The sequence below is a fragment of the Anser anser genome, assembly GCF_964211835.1.
Source record: "Anser anser genome assembly, chromosome: 4".
NCBI lineage: Eukaryota > Metazoa > Chordata > Aves > Anseriformes > Anatidae > Anser > Anser anser.
The window spans coordinates 77,093,875-77,105,755 of record NC_139724.1 but is presented as its reverse complement, the minus strand read 5'-3'; the positions used below and the strand labels follow the sequence as shown (position 1 = coordinate 77,105,755).

General features: G+C 58.8%; 1 protein-coding gene across 2 annotated transcripts in view; it reads right to left on the bottom strand.

Moving 5' to 3' along the window:
* Positions 1 to 476: 476 nt before the first annotated feature.
* RAB11FIP5 (RAB11 family interacting protein 5) overlaps positions 477 to 11,881 on the bottom strand; it is a 27,007-nt gene continuing 15,602 nt past the window's right edge. For both annotated transcript variants that reach the window (XM_083834132.1, XM_083834139.1), the window contains exons 4-5: positions 5,241 to 5,439; positions 477 to 4,235 (exon numbers count right to left, since the gene is read on the bottom strand). In XM_083834132.1, coding sequence (XP_083690258.1) covers positions 4,026 to 4,235; positions 5,241 to 5,439 — 409 coding nt within the window. In that variant the 3' untranslated portion in view covers positions 477 to 4,025. The remainder of the gene's footprint in view (positions 4,236 to 5,240; positions 5,440 to 11,881) is intronic.

Here is an 11,881-nt window from a genome sequence, read left to right as displayed (position 1 = left end):
TTAGGGTCTCCCTCCCCTCCTCAGCTGCCGTTTTGCCACAAATCCTCAGGAACGCAGCAACCACCTCTGCGCTCCTGCAGCATTTTGGCCAAGTCAGCAGCGAGGGAGCCGCAGATCCGAGCCCCCAGGGCAGCGTGGCCGCCCGAGCCGAGCTCCTGCGGTCTCTCAGCACAACACACAGCAGCAAAGCACACGGAAGGAAGGTAACGGGGGCTTACACCCCTCTGGGGGCAGCCATCAAGCCACGCAGGGGCAATATTTGGAGAGGAACTCAAGGTAATCCTGCAGCAACAACACCCCCTCCCAGCCACGCGCGGCAGCGGGTGCTTTGGGACTGCTAATGATGCTCATCGGAGTGGAAAAGCTGCCGGAGAAGTTGGGCACCAGCCTCCTCCTTCAGAAAATAAACAGATAAATGTCACTCACTGTCCAAGTGCTATCAGCACAGACGCTGTTGTCAATAAATCAGAAGTATCTAGGAACAGCTTGAACAACTTTTATTTTTTTTTTTTAAAGTGCTTAAAACGTAAATAACAAGCTCTTTATAAACATTAGTTGCAACTATTAAAACATGAAACACACAGAACCCGCTTCCCACGTACGCAAAGTACAGGGAAATCAACAACTCCCCGAACCCCAACACTTCTCTCTCCCGTTTCTGGGATGTTTCTCCACCCCACACAAAACGCGCGCGGCTGTTTCTTCACAGACAAGGCGTAAGGCTGGGTTTTACGTGACACTTCGGTACCCACGTCCCTTCAGGTTTCTTCCAGTTTAAGGATATGCCTCAGCCGGTCTTCCATCCCGTAACTCCGGGCCGGAAGGGGCAGCAAACACAAAAATTAATCACTCGGCCAGAGTTCTTTAAAAGCAAGAAGCCCAGCTGTGGGCTGACGACAGAATAGAGCGGATGAGAGCAAACCCTGCGGAAAACCTGTGAAACAGCTTGAATGTGGGGAAAAAAGGACGGACCAGGATGCAAAAGGCAAAATACGGAGTTATTGCTACGGCTGTGGTTGAAACCGCACCAGCGAAACGCTGCGGCTGGCCCAGGCGACTTCGTTAAAGTCCTTTTGTCTGCTCCTTTCAGCAAAAAGCCACAGAGCCCCGGGCGTCATCCTGCACGCCGAGCAGCACTGCTCGCCTCCCTGTTTTCAGATAACCCCTGAATACGGATCTGGGACGTGAGCAACCTGAGAACATCTCCGCCAGTTACTTCTCTCACCCCCCCATCTAAGAGGAAACATCGAGGTCCCCACAACCAGTCCCTCGGGTGACTTGGAGGTTTTACTTCGAGGTTGTAGCGACGAAGTTACACAGACTCTGCCTTTAGTGTCGGCCCCTGGTGTAGTCAAGCTTGCTTGCTCTTATGCAGAGAACGAAAACTGCAGGGAGGGAACGTTCTCGGGATGGTGGGGTGGAGAAACAGAAGACGAGCACCTTCCAGATGCCTCCTAAACACAAGCACGCGGCGCGCAGCGGGCGGGCGGCAGAAGGAAGCACGTGTTGCTGCAGAGGCCGCGCACCTGAGACGGTGCCCCGTAGCTCTGAGATCGGCTTGAAGATCTAAAGTGCAAAACAGCGGGGCTTCGGGAGAAAAGGCAGAGCTGACCGAGGCAGAGAGGGGCGCACGGAGGCGGTCAGACGCGGTGAAGAGGAGGAGATAGGCAGGGAGGAGGCGCGGCAAGCTCCTTAAAAACATCGGCACTTGTGTGTGGGGAGCACCTGCGGCGGGGAGAAGTCCAAGGAAGCAGCAGAGCCAGCGTGGACGCTGCAGGACTTCTGCCCTGTGTAATTTTCTGTCCCCTAATAACGTCCCTTTGACATTTTGACGTGAGCTTTTACTGCTTGGCATCCCTGCCCCTTCTCCCTGCCCTCCTCCCCTCGCTGCGCAGCTCTCCTGACGTCGTTCCAGCTGTCCGCAACTCCCTGCCCGGTTCCAGGTGAAAGGGAAGGCTTTCCTACAGGACACGGGCACCCAGAAAGGGAACCCTGCTCCCAGACCATGGGAGATTTTGATTATATAGGCAGAGAGAAGTTTCTTTTTTCTCTCTCTCTATATAGAGAGTGAAACATCTTCCCTCAGACCCTCACGTCTTACACCAGAAATGCGAGTCCCCGCATCTGAGACACACGGAGGAACAGAAAGATGCAGGTAGAGAGCTGCAAAACCCCAGATTACCTCCCTGTTAGGGACAAGGGCAGGTCCAGGCTCACAAATCCTTTTATTACGGTGGTGTGCAAGCTAGATATGGACAAATACTGTCACCGACAGCAATGCCAAATCCCCTTTTAAGCCGATACCTCCTACTTCCAACAGCCTCAGGCTGCAAGCGCGACCCAATCCTGTCTTCACGCAGCTGAATTTTGTCTTGTCATATCTGCCATGCCCTACGCTCAGCATCATCCCTTAGTATCTGCATCTCCCCTGTCACAGAGCTGTCCACGCAGCCTGGCTGCCAAAGACCAAAGCAAACAGCCCACAGGGACGGGAAGGCTCCGCTGATTGCTTTTAGAAATAAACTCACCTAGTTCGAATTAGCAGGCAAAAGCTGGCCAAGCCACGTTACACTGAGCTGGAAATCGGATTTCAGAGCCTTTTTTTTTTTTGTAGGAAACTGCCATTGTTCTTTTGCGAAAGGCACAATTTTTCAGTCCTGGTACACATGGAAACAAGTAAGGGAAAAAAAAAAAAAAAGAGTATGAAGTTTAAAAAAATCCAGGAACTTTTTAAGATCTACAGAAAAGATGCCCTGCACGTTGAGACAGCTCAAGTCCCACACGCGCTGATCCTCCGCCTGCACGGGCACCTCGTAGCCAAAACACCGGCACGAGAAGAGAGGGAGCGACACCTCTTCCGTGCCCTTCCCCAGCATCTCCAAACCAAAAGCTGCGCCGTACTCCAGGGCGGCCAGGAGCGTTGCTCGCCAGCCTCAGACTCTCACCACCTACAGCTACTACACTGAGCGTTCGGGGAGCCTTTACACGGTCACTCCAAGTTAGCAAGAAGCATTCAGCTCCCGAGAGAGCTGGCCTAGGACGTCTAAGGGTGGGCCCAAGCCGCCCGAGACCTGACACGGGCGCGTAGATGGGATATAACTCTAGCTGCTTTGGGACTAATACTGGCTCGAAGGTGATCTGCGCTGGTTAGCGGGTCGCTGGCTGTCACAGCATGTGCTCGTGTGTGGCGGGCGGCTGCCTGACCCGCGGGGATGTCATGCATAGAGGTGGCAGGGCAGCCAGGCAGCCTTTGCACGCTGGCTTCGGTCCCCATGGCATTTTCCTGTTGCGTTGAGAACGACAACGCGAAGTCGACGGCGGGGGGCAGCCGGTGGAAAGCAATTCCTGCAGACACAGGACTGGGGAGGGGGGGTTAATACTGATCCGAAATTTCGCCTGTGGTTTGTACGCACGAGCGGAGGGCCGGGCGGTGTGCGAGGAGCTCTCCCCCAGCACCGATGGTGCACAACAGCATCCGACAGCGGCCCCTTGCCCTAGCTGCCCTGCTGAGCACGCTCAGGGGACAGTGACATGCTGGTAGACCCTCACCCAGTTTAAGCATCCCCCAATTTCGCCAACCAGTTTAACACTGCCCATCGGCCAGAGCACGCCAGTTCAGAGAAGAGACCGCGGAAGACTGCAGGGAGGAGAGCAGCAGCAGCACGACGAAGACGAGGGCGAGGTGGCCGGTTTCCAGCGCTCAGGATGTCCGTGGACCACTTAAAGCGTCGGCAGGATGAGTGCCTGAGAAGGTGCCACTTGGACGGGAACCTCAGGAGGCATCTACCTCCCGCGGAGGGCTCTGCTCCTCCCCACAGGGCGGAGGACAGCCTCCCACCCTATAGTTCCCAGGAGCTGGGTGAAGCTGGGGCTGGGGAGGCGCAGACCACCTTTCCTGCTAAACTCTGCGAACAGAAGCCACTGGAGCCCTCTTGCAAGAGGAGGGGGGGGGGAGTGCAGGGGTGTTTGCAGCGCGGTTATTGGAGAAGTGCCCTAGGCAAGTGCTGCCGGGCTCCGCAAGGAGGTTACTTGGTCTTGGCTTCCCCCAGCGGGATCTGGAGGAGCGTGGGGGACTGCTCCATGATGCGCACCAGCAGCTGGTCAATGTAATTCTCCAGTTCCTGGATGTGCTCCTCCTTCTTGCTCAGCTCCTTCTCCCTCTGCAGCAGGAGCTGGATGAGTTCGTCGTGGGTCAGGTGGTAATACTTGGCGGACTGGTCCAGCACGGCGGGATCCTGCGGCAGAAACCAAGAGGGACATTCAGCGAGTCAAAACCACCGCCCCCTGTAGCGTTTGCAAGGTCTAGCAGCACCCAAAGCAGTTAGTTTTTCCTGCGACTGTCTCGTTTCCAAATCCGACCTGATGAGCGTGGGACATCCTGCAGCGGCCACGTCTCACCCTCACAGAGCGGCTCGCCCACATCCCATCGGTTGTGCAAAAAAAAAAAAACCACAGGAGGTGGAACGACCGCCTGGGCATGCAGGCCCGTACAGCCTGGATGCACCTCCCAAACAGCTAAAAGCTAAAAGGCATGGGCGCAACGGAGCCCATCAGCCCGGCAAAATGAGACCTGGCATTAGCTGCTCTGGGGCTTCCTCCTCCTTCCCCAGTCCCCCAGCAGCAGGCCTGGGCGACGGCCCGAGAAGAGAATTAAGGGCTGAAAGTGCCCTCAGGAGCTCCCATGGGATGAAAGCCCTCGGGCGGTCGGATCTCTCAGCAGAAGCAGCGCAGGGGAGCGGGAGCCAGCCAGAGCTCATCCCAGAGGAGCTGAGATGCTCGCAGCTCACAGCGTGCACTCCCCACGGCACCACAAAGGGCTTTCTGGGTACGGCGGGGATGCACGTCTCTTTCCACCCACGTGAAGCCCCGCAGCAGCATTTTACTCGCTGAGCTGGGGAGGCAAACGGAGCAGCAGCAGACAAAGGGGAAGGGAAGGCACCCCCGGGAGATACAGATTTCGCCTGCCCCAACACACCACCGCCTGAAACACAGCCAGGCAAGCAGCATCTGAACGAGGCTCCAGGAAGCATCCTCCCTCTGCCGGGAGAAAAAAAAAACCTTCATGCCCTCGGTCGGGCAGCTGCCAGGCCATCCTCCACCTTCCACAGCTTGCAGATAACCAGGATTTGCTCACGTACGGTACAACAAAAACCCAGAGAGCAAAGCCGACGGGAGAACTACACAACACCACGAGCAAAGCGGGTGGCGACGCGGCTCGGATCTTCACAACCGGTTCCTACCTTCAACTTCTTTGAGTCCGCTTTCTCCGGCTGCGACGACGGCGCCAGGGGCTGGATGCTGCCCGTGGTGACCGTCTTCAGCTTCTCCAGGCCGTTGCTCAGAGCCGCCGTCAGGCCGGACTTGTGCTGCTGCTGCTGCTGCTTCTTCTCGCCAGGGGCCTCCTGCACCGCGGCGCTGATGGGCTTCACCGGGTGGGGGCTGAGGGGAACAAGGAGGTCGGGAATTTAGCATCCTGACAAGCTGGGGAGCGACGCCGCTGGCTGGCCCTAGGGGTTTTAAGGAGGACGGGACCCACTTGGCAAATTTGGTCACCTCCACGCAGCTAAATCATCTACGTATGCATTGCTCAAAGCTCACCTGCTCCGAGGAGAGAAGAGCCAGCGCCCTGCAGAGCCCACAGCACTCTCCAGCGCTGTTTCCAGCCCGAGATGGGACCTGCACAGACGAGGAGCCCCAGGGTGAAACTCCTGGCGGCCAGGCGTTGGCCCAGCCGGGGGAAGCTTAACCCAGGTCCCACATAACCAGGGGCTGCTACGCTGCCCGGGTGGGCTTTTGGTCACCCAGGAGCCCCCAGACGAGTGCCTGGAGTCACTACTGAATGTGTCAGCATCATCCTGAACCACAGTGCGTCAGGTCCTGCCCTGTCCCAGCCCAACAGCCAGGCCACACCACAAAGTTTGCCCCCTTCCACTGGCCACGAGGGAGGGCAAGGAGAGTGGGTCTGAATGCACCTCCTATGTCAGCTCCAGAAAAACTACGTTTTCTTTCATTTTTGCCTCACTCTTCACCCAGAAGACTGAATGAAGTGCGTTGCATTTCAGCACGATGGAAAGAGAAGTGACCTGACAGCACCTTCCTGCAAGGAACAGACAGACCCGTGCAATGTACTTGGGATGGAAAGATCTTTAAAAAGATCTTAAAACCTACCCAGGACCTCCAGGAAGCCTCTGCGCTCCTCAGGAGCGGCAGGCACCCTACGAAGGGTTATAATCCGAACAGTTCTGCAGGGGAAGGGGGATGTTGTGTTCACAGGGCCTCAGCTCTCGAGCGAGGCAGGCAAAGCACAGCCTGTCTTCACAAACAGGGACCTCAGGCGTCGGCGGGACGAGGTGTGGGAGGCAGAAGAACACCCACAGTTACCGTGCGAGCTGCCAGCCAGGCTGACAGACGCCTCTCTTGTGCTGTGAGTGCCTGGCTGTGCTTGATTTCAGCTTCCAAAGCGGAGCAGGCGGCTTTCAGCCCCGCTGCGGGTCAGAGCTGGCAGGTGAGGCTGGGACGGAGGTGGCATCACATCAGGCGTCTGCCCCAAATCCTCAGGGCTGGCGTCCTTGTGCCTTGTCAGCGGTGGCGGATCAGGACGTGCCACGCGATGTCCCCATCGTGCCGACAGGGAGAAGTTCTCTTCGTACCTAACGTGCTCTCCAACCACGCCGCCGCCTCCTGTCTCCCATTTTCTAGGAGAGGACAGCGGCGCTGACACCGCCCGGCTCCGACAAGCCATTAACGCCCCTTGTCAGAGCTGTCCAGCTGCACGGACAGGTCCCACACAGCTTGGAAAGACGGAGGGGGCTCCTACAAACCTGGGTGGGAGCCCACCGAAACGTCAGGGCTGGGGAAATCACCGTTCTGTACGCCAGCCTCGAGCACTCGGTGCCCTGCCTTAACTCCTTTCACCCAAACTGCAAGCACCACCATGCCTCCCAGCAGCTGGCTGCATCCTTTTCTTGCTACATAAGATGGGTGAGGATGAACCAGAGCGGACCAGAGGCCGTGAACAAATCCTGAAAGATGTCCTTTTTTTAAAAAAAAAAAAAAGTCCTTTTTAAAAAAACAAAACAAAACAAAAGTAATGATTTTGCTTGCTTGAACCACGGAGCAGGGCTGCAGAAGCAGGAGACGCGCCTGTAACAAAAAGCCTGCCGGCAGTCAGACACTTGAACCATTTCAAACACCCAAAGGCATTTTTCTCCTGCGCCAAACCCGAAGGCCACTCGGCAAAAAGAAAACCAGCACCAGCCCTGGGATGGCAGCGGGATAACCGGGATGCGCTTCGGTAGCAGGGGGACGTTTCCCACTGCAGGGCTGATCTGGAGCAGCTCTCGCTCCTGTTGCCAGTGGGAACACACGAACGTCTGCAGAGCTGGAAAACACTAAAAATAAATAAATAAATAAATCATTATCCCTTCTCCTGGCAGCAGGAGAAGCCTGATCCACAGGGCCGGGTACCAGGGCACCGCCAGCAGCACCCAGGTCGTTTCACAGCCCCGTCCAAAGTCCCGCTGGGTCTGCTGAGACATGGGACCCGTTTCCGTCTGCGAATCCACCGCTGTGTCTCCAGGTGACCGTGAATAAGATGAAAATTAACGCCTTTGAGATGAAACACCTCAAGATGAAGGCAGCGCGACCCTGGCCCCTCTCCCTGCTCCCGAGCAAGCCTCGCCGGGTCGCGGCACGGCTTCCAGCGCTGCTCCCAAGGTCGCTGCTGAGTGCGGTCGAAGTCTGGGGGGGATTTCCCTGCAGCAGCTTAGGAATTAAGTCCTTTATCTTCCCATTAAAATGCTCCTCACAGAGAACGAGGCAACAAAGGACAAATCCAAGGAAAGCGGTCTGACTCTCCTTGCTGTGCCTGCAGCACACCGCACCCGAGGGCCAGACCTCCCTGCAGAGAGGGGTTACCGAAGGAAAGGGATAGAAAAAACAACTCGGGAGAAGCAACTCTTCTCCTGAATCTACACGTGGATGTGGCAAACCGCCCTCCGAGCACCAAGTGCTCCACGGGAATTGCACTCGGATCACCAAGAGTGGGACGTGAGTGAACCTGAAGCCTCCTTTTAAGACGATTCTGCTGCGCGGGTGGCAGAACGACCTCAGCACCAGTGACATTCCCAGTCCTGCCACCTGCAAGAGCCGTCACTTGCCACGCTCACACGTCCCCCGACCGGTAAGGAGCCGCCGGGCTCCTCCGAGGTAGGGGAACCCCCCCGTCACCACGGGCTGGCCTTCAGGTCCCACCTGCACCAGGGGACGTGACCACAGCCACCTTCCCGGCAGCGAAGGCACCCTGCTGCCCTTCCCCAGAGGGCCAAGAGGGGAAGCCTCTGCACACCCCAGCGCTGCTGCTGCTGTTCCAAGCACCTGCCTTACCTCAGCTGCTCCGGATTCGTGGCAAGAGCCCTCCCGTGCTGCACGAGGGCTGGGGAGAGCACGTGCTCTTCTGGCCTCCCCGTTCCCCAGCTGTGTCTTCAAGGCTGGCCCCCAAGAAGCCGTTGAGAGGAGGCAGAACCGCAGCGGGACCAGGCAGGACGCTGCCACTCGCAGACGCACGCGTCTACCCGCCGCCTTCACGAGATGACCAGCGGAGAGCCGCTCCGGCCACCAGGAGGGAGACATCACCCCCATCACACCAGACCCAAGCGTCCACACCACGCACCGCTGCATCCTCTCGCTGGTGGAAGAAGAGGCCGTGTCCCAGCTGAGCCCTTCCGCCTGCGCTAGGTTTGAAGCTTTGCCTTTGTCCTTCCACCTCTTTTGTACACCTCGACTGTGCTCATAGATGCTTCTGGGAAAGGCAGGTGCCACCACGGGGACCTCACCTCTCCCCCATAAGAGCGAGTCACGTCTCCCCAGCCCTGTAATGCACTCAGAGCCTCCCCCAGAGACCCTGGTAACTCTCCTGAGGTCCTTGAACCGTAACACCAAAAATCCAAGCCATCCCTGCCTTCACAGGCAGAGGAACCAAGATCTGAGATGCCCAAGGACTTCTGAGACACGTAAGGTGACAGAAGCCAGCACCGACACGATGAGACCCAAGCCCCCTTCCTTCCCACGAGCCGGTCAGGCCTCGAGTGGCTGCACGGGGTGCCCAAAGGTGTCTGTGAGCACACGCTGTGGACAAAGAGGTCCTGCCCCTGCACTTCTCTCTCTCCCTGCCCGAGTTCAGCCTTGGGGATGGCAGGACACTTCTCTTTCCATGAAACGTTAACACAACTCCGGACACCTGCTGCCTGCACGTTTTGAACAAGGTGATCTGATAGAGTAATCCAATTAACAAGTATTTAAAGACCTGGCCTCGATAAAGAAAAAAAAAATCACTGAACAGACCCGTCTCTTGCTGGTCTGTGCTCCCAGCATCGTTCTGCACACCAGCCTCACGCCAAGGAGGGATCCTTGTGCAGGAGGACTGCAGCTCAGGTAATTTCTACCACCCCCATCCTCCTGTCCTCTCTCTCCCCAGGAACATTACCCACGTTATTCTCGGGCCAGAAGGGATTTTATCATTTCAGCACCCCCACAAAGCTCCATTTGCCTTCTGTTGCAGGCTGTTCAAATCGCTGCTAGGAGAACCAGGCCCCTGTGTAAACCGTAGGAGTTTCCAAATGCAGGGGACCTGACCCTTGGTGCTCTGGGCAGCCGGAGCCTGGGACAACCTTCTCCTGCCCAGAAGGACCCGAGGAAGGGCTGCCACCACAGGAAGGGCTACCGGGGAAGCCAGAAGAAATATAGAAGGACACAGAGCAAAGACTCCATGCCCTAAACCCAGCACCTTTCTCCACTTCACAGCGTTTCCACCAGCACAAGGCCTGGGAGGAGGAAGAGAGCTTTCTTTCCTCCGCCACGGTACCCGCCTCCCAGCACCCCACGGCTAAGCCCTGCTTGGTTCCTTACCGCTGGGCACCTTGGCAGAAGGGGGCAGGAGATGGCGTTTTGCCACCGCCCCGGTGAAACTAACTTTTATTTTGGCTATGGAGAGAAGTTTTTAGTACCCGGAGGTTGCTTTAAAAGGAAAGAAACCAAAGCTGCATTAATGGAAGGGGCAATAGCTGTGCACATGCCGTGAAGGAGCTCACGAGAGCTCTAACAGCTGGAAGCTCTCCTGGCAGCCACGGGAAAGGCGCCCGGTTTGCAAGCAGGGGGAAGATGATGGAGCCAAAATCAGCACCGAGCGAAATGCGGGATGCAATTTGTGGCTGCATTCTCAGCTGGGGCAGGTCTCGGACGTGTCAAACCTTTTGCCCCGGATTAGAGCAAAGAGGGGACACCAGCGGCCGCTCCCCACCGAGATCCAAGAGAGCCGAGGGCTCGGGCTGCCCAGGCAGGGCTCTCGAGGACCACAGGTACCGATCAGGAGGGGAAGGAGACGGAGGGCACCTCCGCGGCGTCAGCACAGCCGGGAGCTGCCGACACCGAGCTGGGGTCCCCGACAGGAGCAGAAGGGAGACGGGGTTACGCCTCTACCAGATACACGCCCTTCGCCTCCCCCGGAGTGCTCACCTGGTCGTCTGCTGGCAAAAGGGCTTCTCAGCTGGCTGTGTCTCCCTGGGCAAAACCACGAGCGCTGAAGCTTGCGTGTCGCCGGACTGCAGCAAAGGGCAGGGCTGGGCTGCTGCTGCGCGGCTGGTGGCGGCGGGGACCCCGCCGCTGGCGGGGCACGCGACAGGGGAGGGGAACTCAAACCGCTCGGGGTTAGTCGCAGCCACGAGGAAAGGGGTGGAGAAGGCCAAGGGCTGGCTGGCATGCAGGGAAGGAGGCTTGCCTAGCGGCTCCCTGGGGAGGTTAGAGGGCTGGAAGCCTTGCTGAAGGGCTTCCTCGGGGAGCTGGGGGAACCCGAAGCCCTGAGCGAGCCTTTCGGGCGGCACGGCTCGCACGGGGAGGCTGTCTGGTGGCTTCTCTGCAAAGGGGTTGCTCGGGGCCATGGGGCTGACTGCCGGAATGAAGGGATTGCCCGGGACCGAAGCATCCCACTCGCTCCTCTCCTCCGCTTCTGGCTTCCAGAAATCAGCCTTCTTGAAGTCTATCTTGCCGTCGGCCGAGCACCGGCGCCGCGGCCCCTCGGGCTCGCCAGCGGATGGCCGGCCCTGAGCCTGCCCGCGCCGCCCCGCACCGTGCCCCCACGCCGGCTCCGGCCGGGGCGGGCTGTGCCCACGCGCTAACCTTTGGGGACAGCCCGCTGCCTCCTGCTCTTCCACAGCCGTCCAGAAGGCTTCAGGCTGGCCCGAGTCTAGCCTGGAAGACGGGGTTAGTCCTGAAACACTCAGCTCCTCGGGGAGTCGCTCCTGCTCCGCGGCCGTCTCCACCTCAGCACCGCCTGCCGGCCCCGGGGATAGAGGGGGCAAAGCTGGCCGGCTCCAGCTCTCCAGGGAGAGCTTCGACGGGCAAGTCTCAAACTTCTCGGCCGCATCCTCCCCACTCATCTCCGACGGGTCTGTCCCCAGAGGGGTGTCCCCTTCGGCCAGCTCCGCAGCTTTTGCCCCCGCGTCAGGCTCTGAGTCTGTGGCAGCGCCCTCGGCACCCCCAGAGGCCGGGATCTCAGGCGCAGCTTCGGTGGTGGCGGCTCCGGGCGCAGCTGGGCTGGGAGGAGCTGGGACGGCCGTCTCGCCGCTCGGGCATCTCCTCGTCGGCTCCACGTCCCCCTTCAGACCCTCCACGCCTTCCCGCCGCTCGTCGCCGCCCTGCCGCCTCGCCTCCGGGTCGCACGCCTCCTCCTCGCCGTCCCCTCTGCCGCCGGCGGCCGCGAACCACCTCGGAGGTTTGGGGGGCGGCGCAGACGCCGACACATCCGAGCCGGGCACGGCGGCCTCCTCCTTCTCCCCTCGCACACCCGTCCACGGGGAGAGGACGACGTGCCTCTCGCGAACGTCGG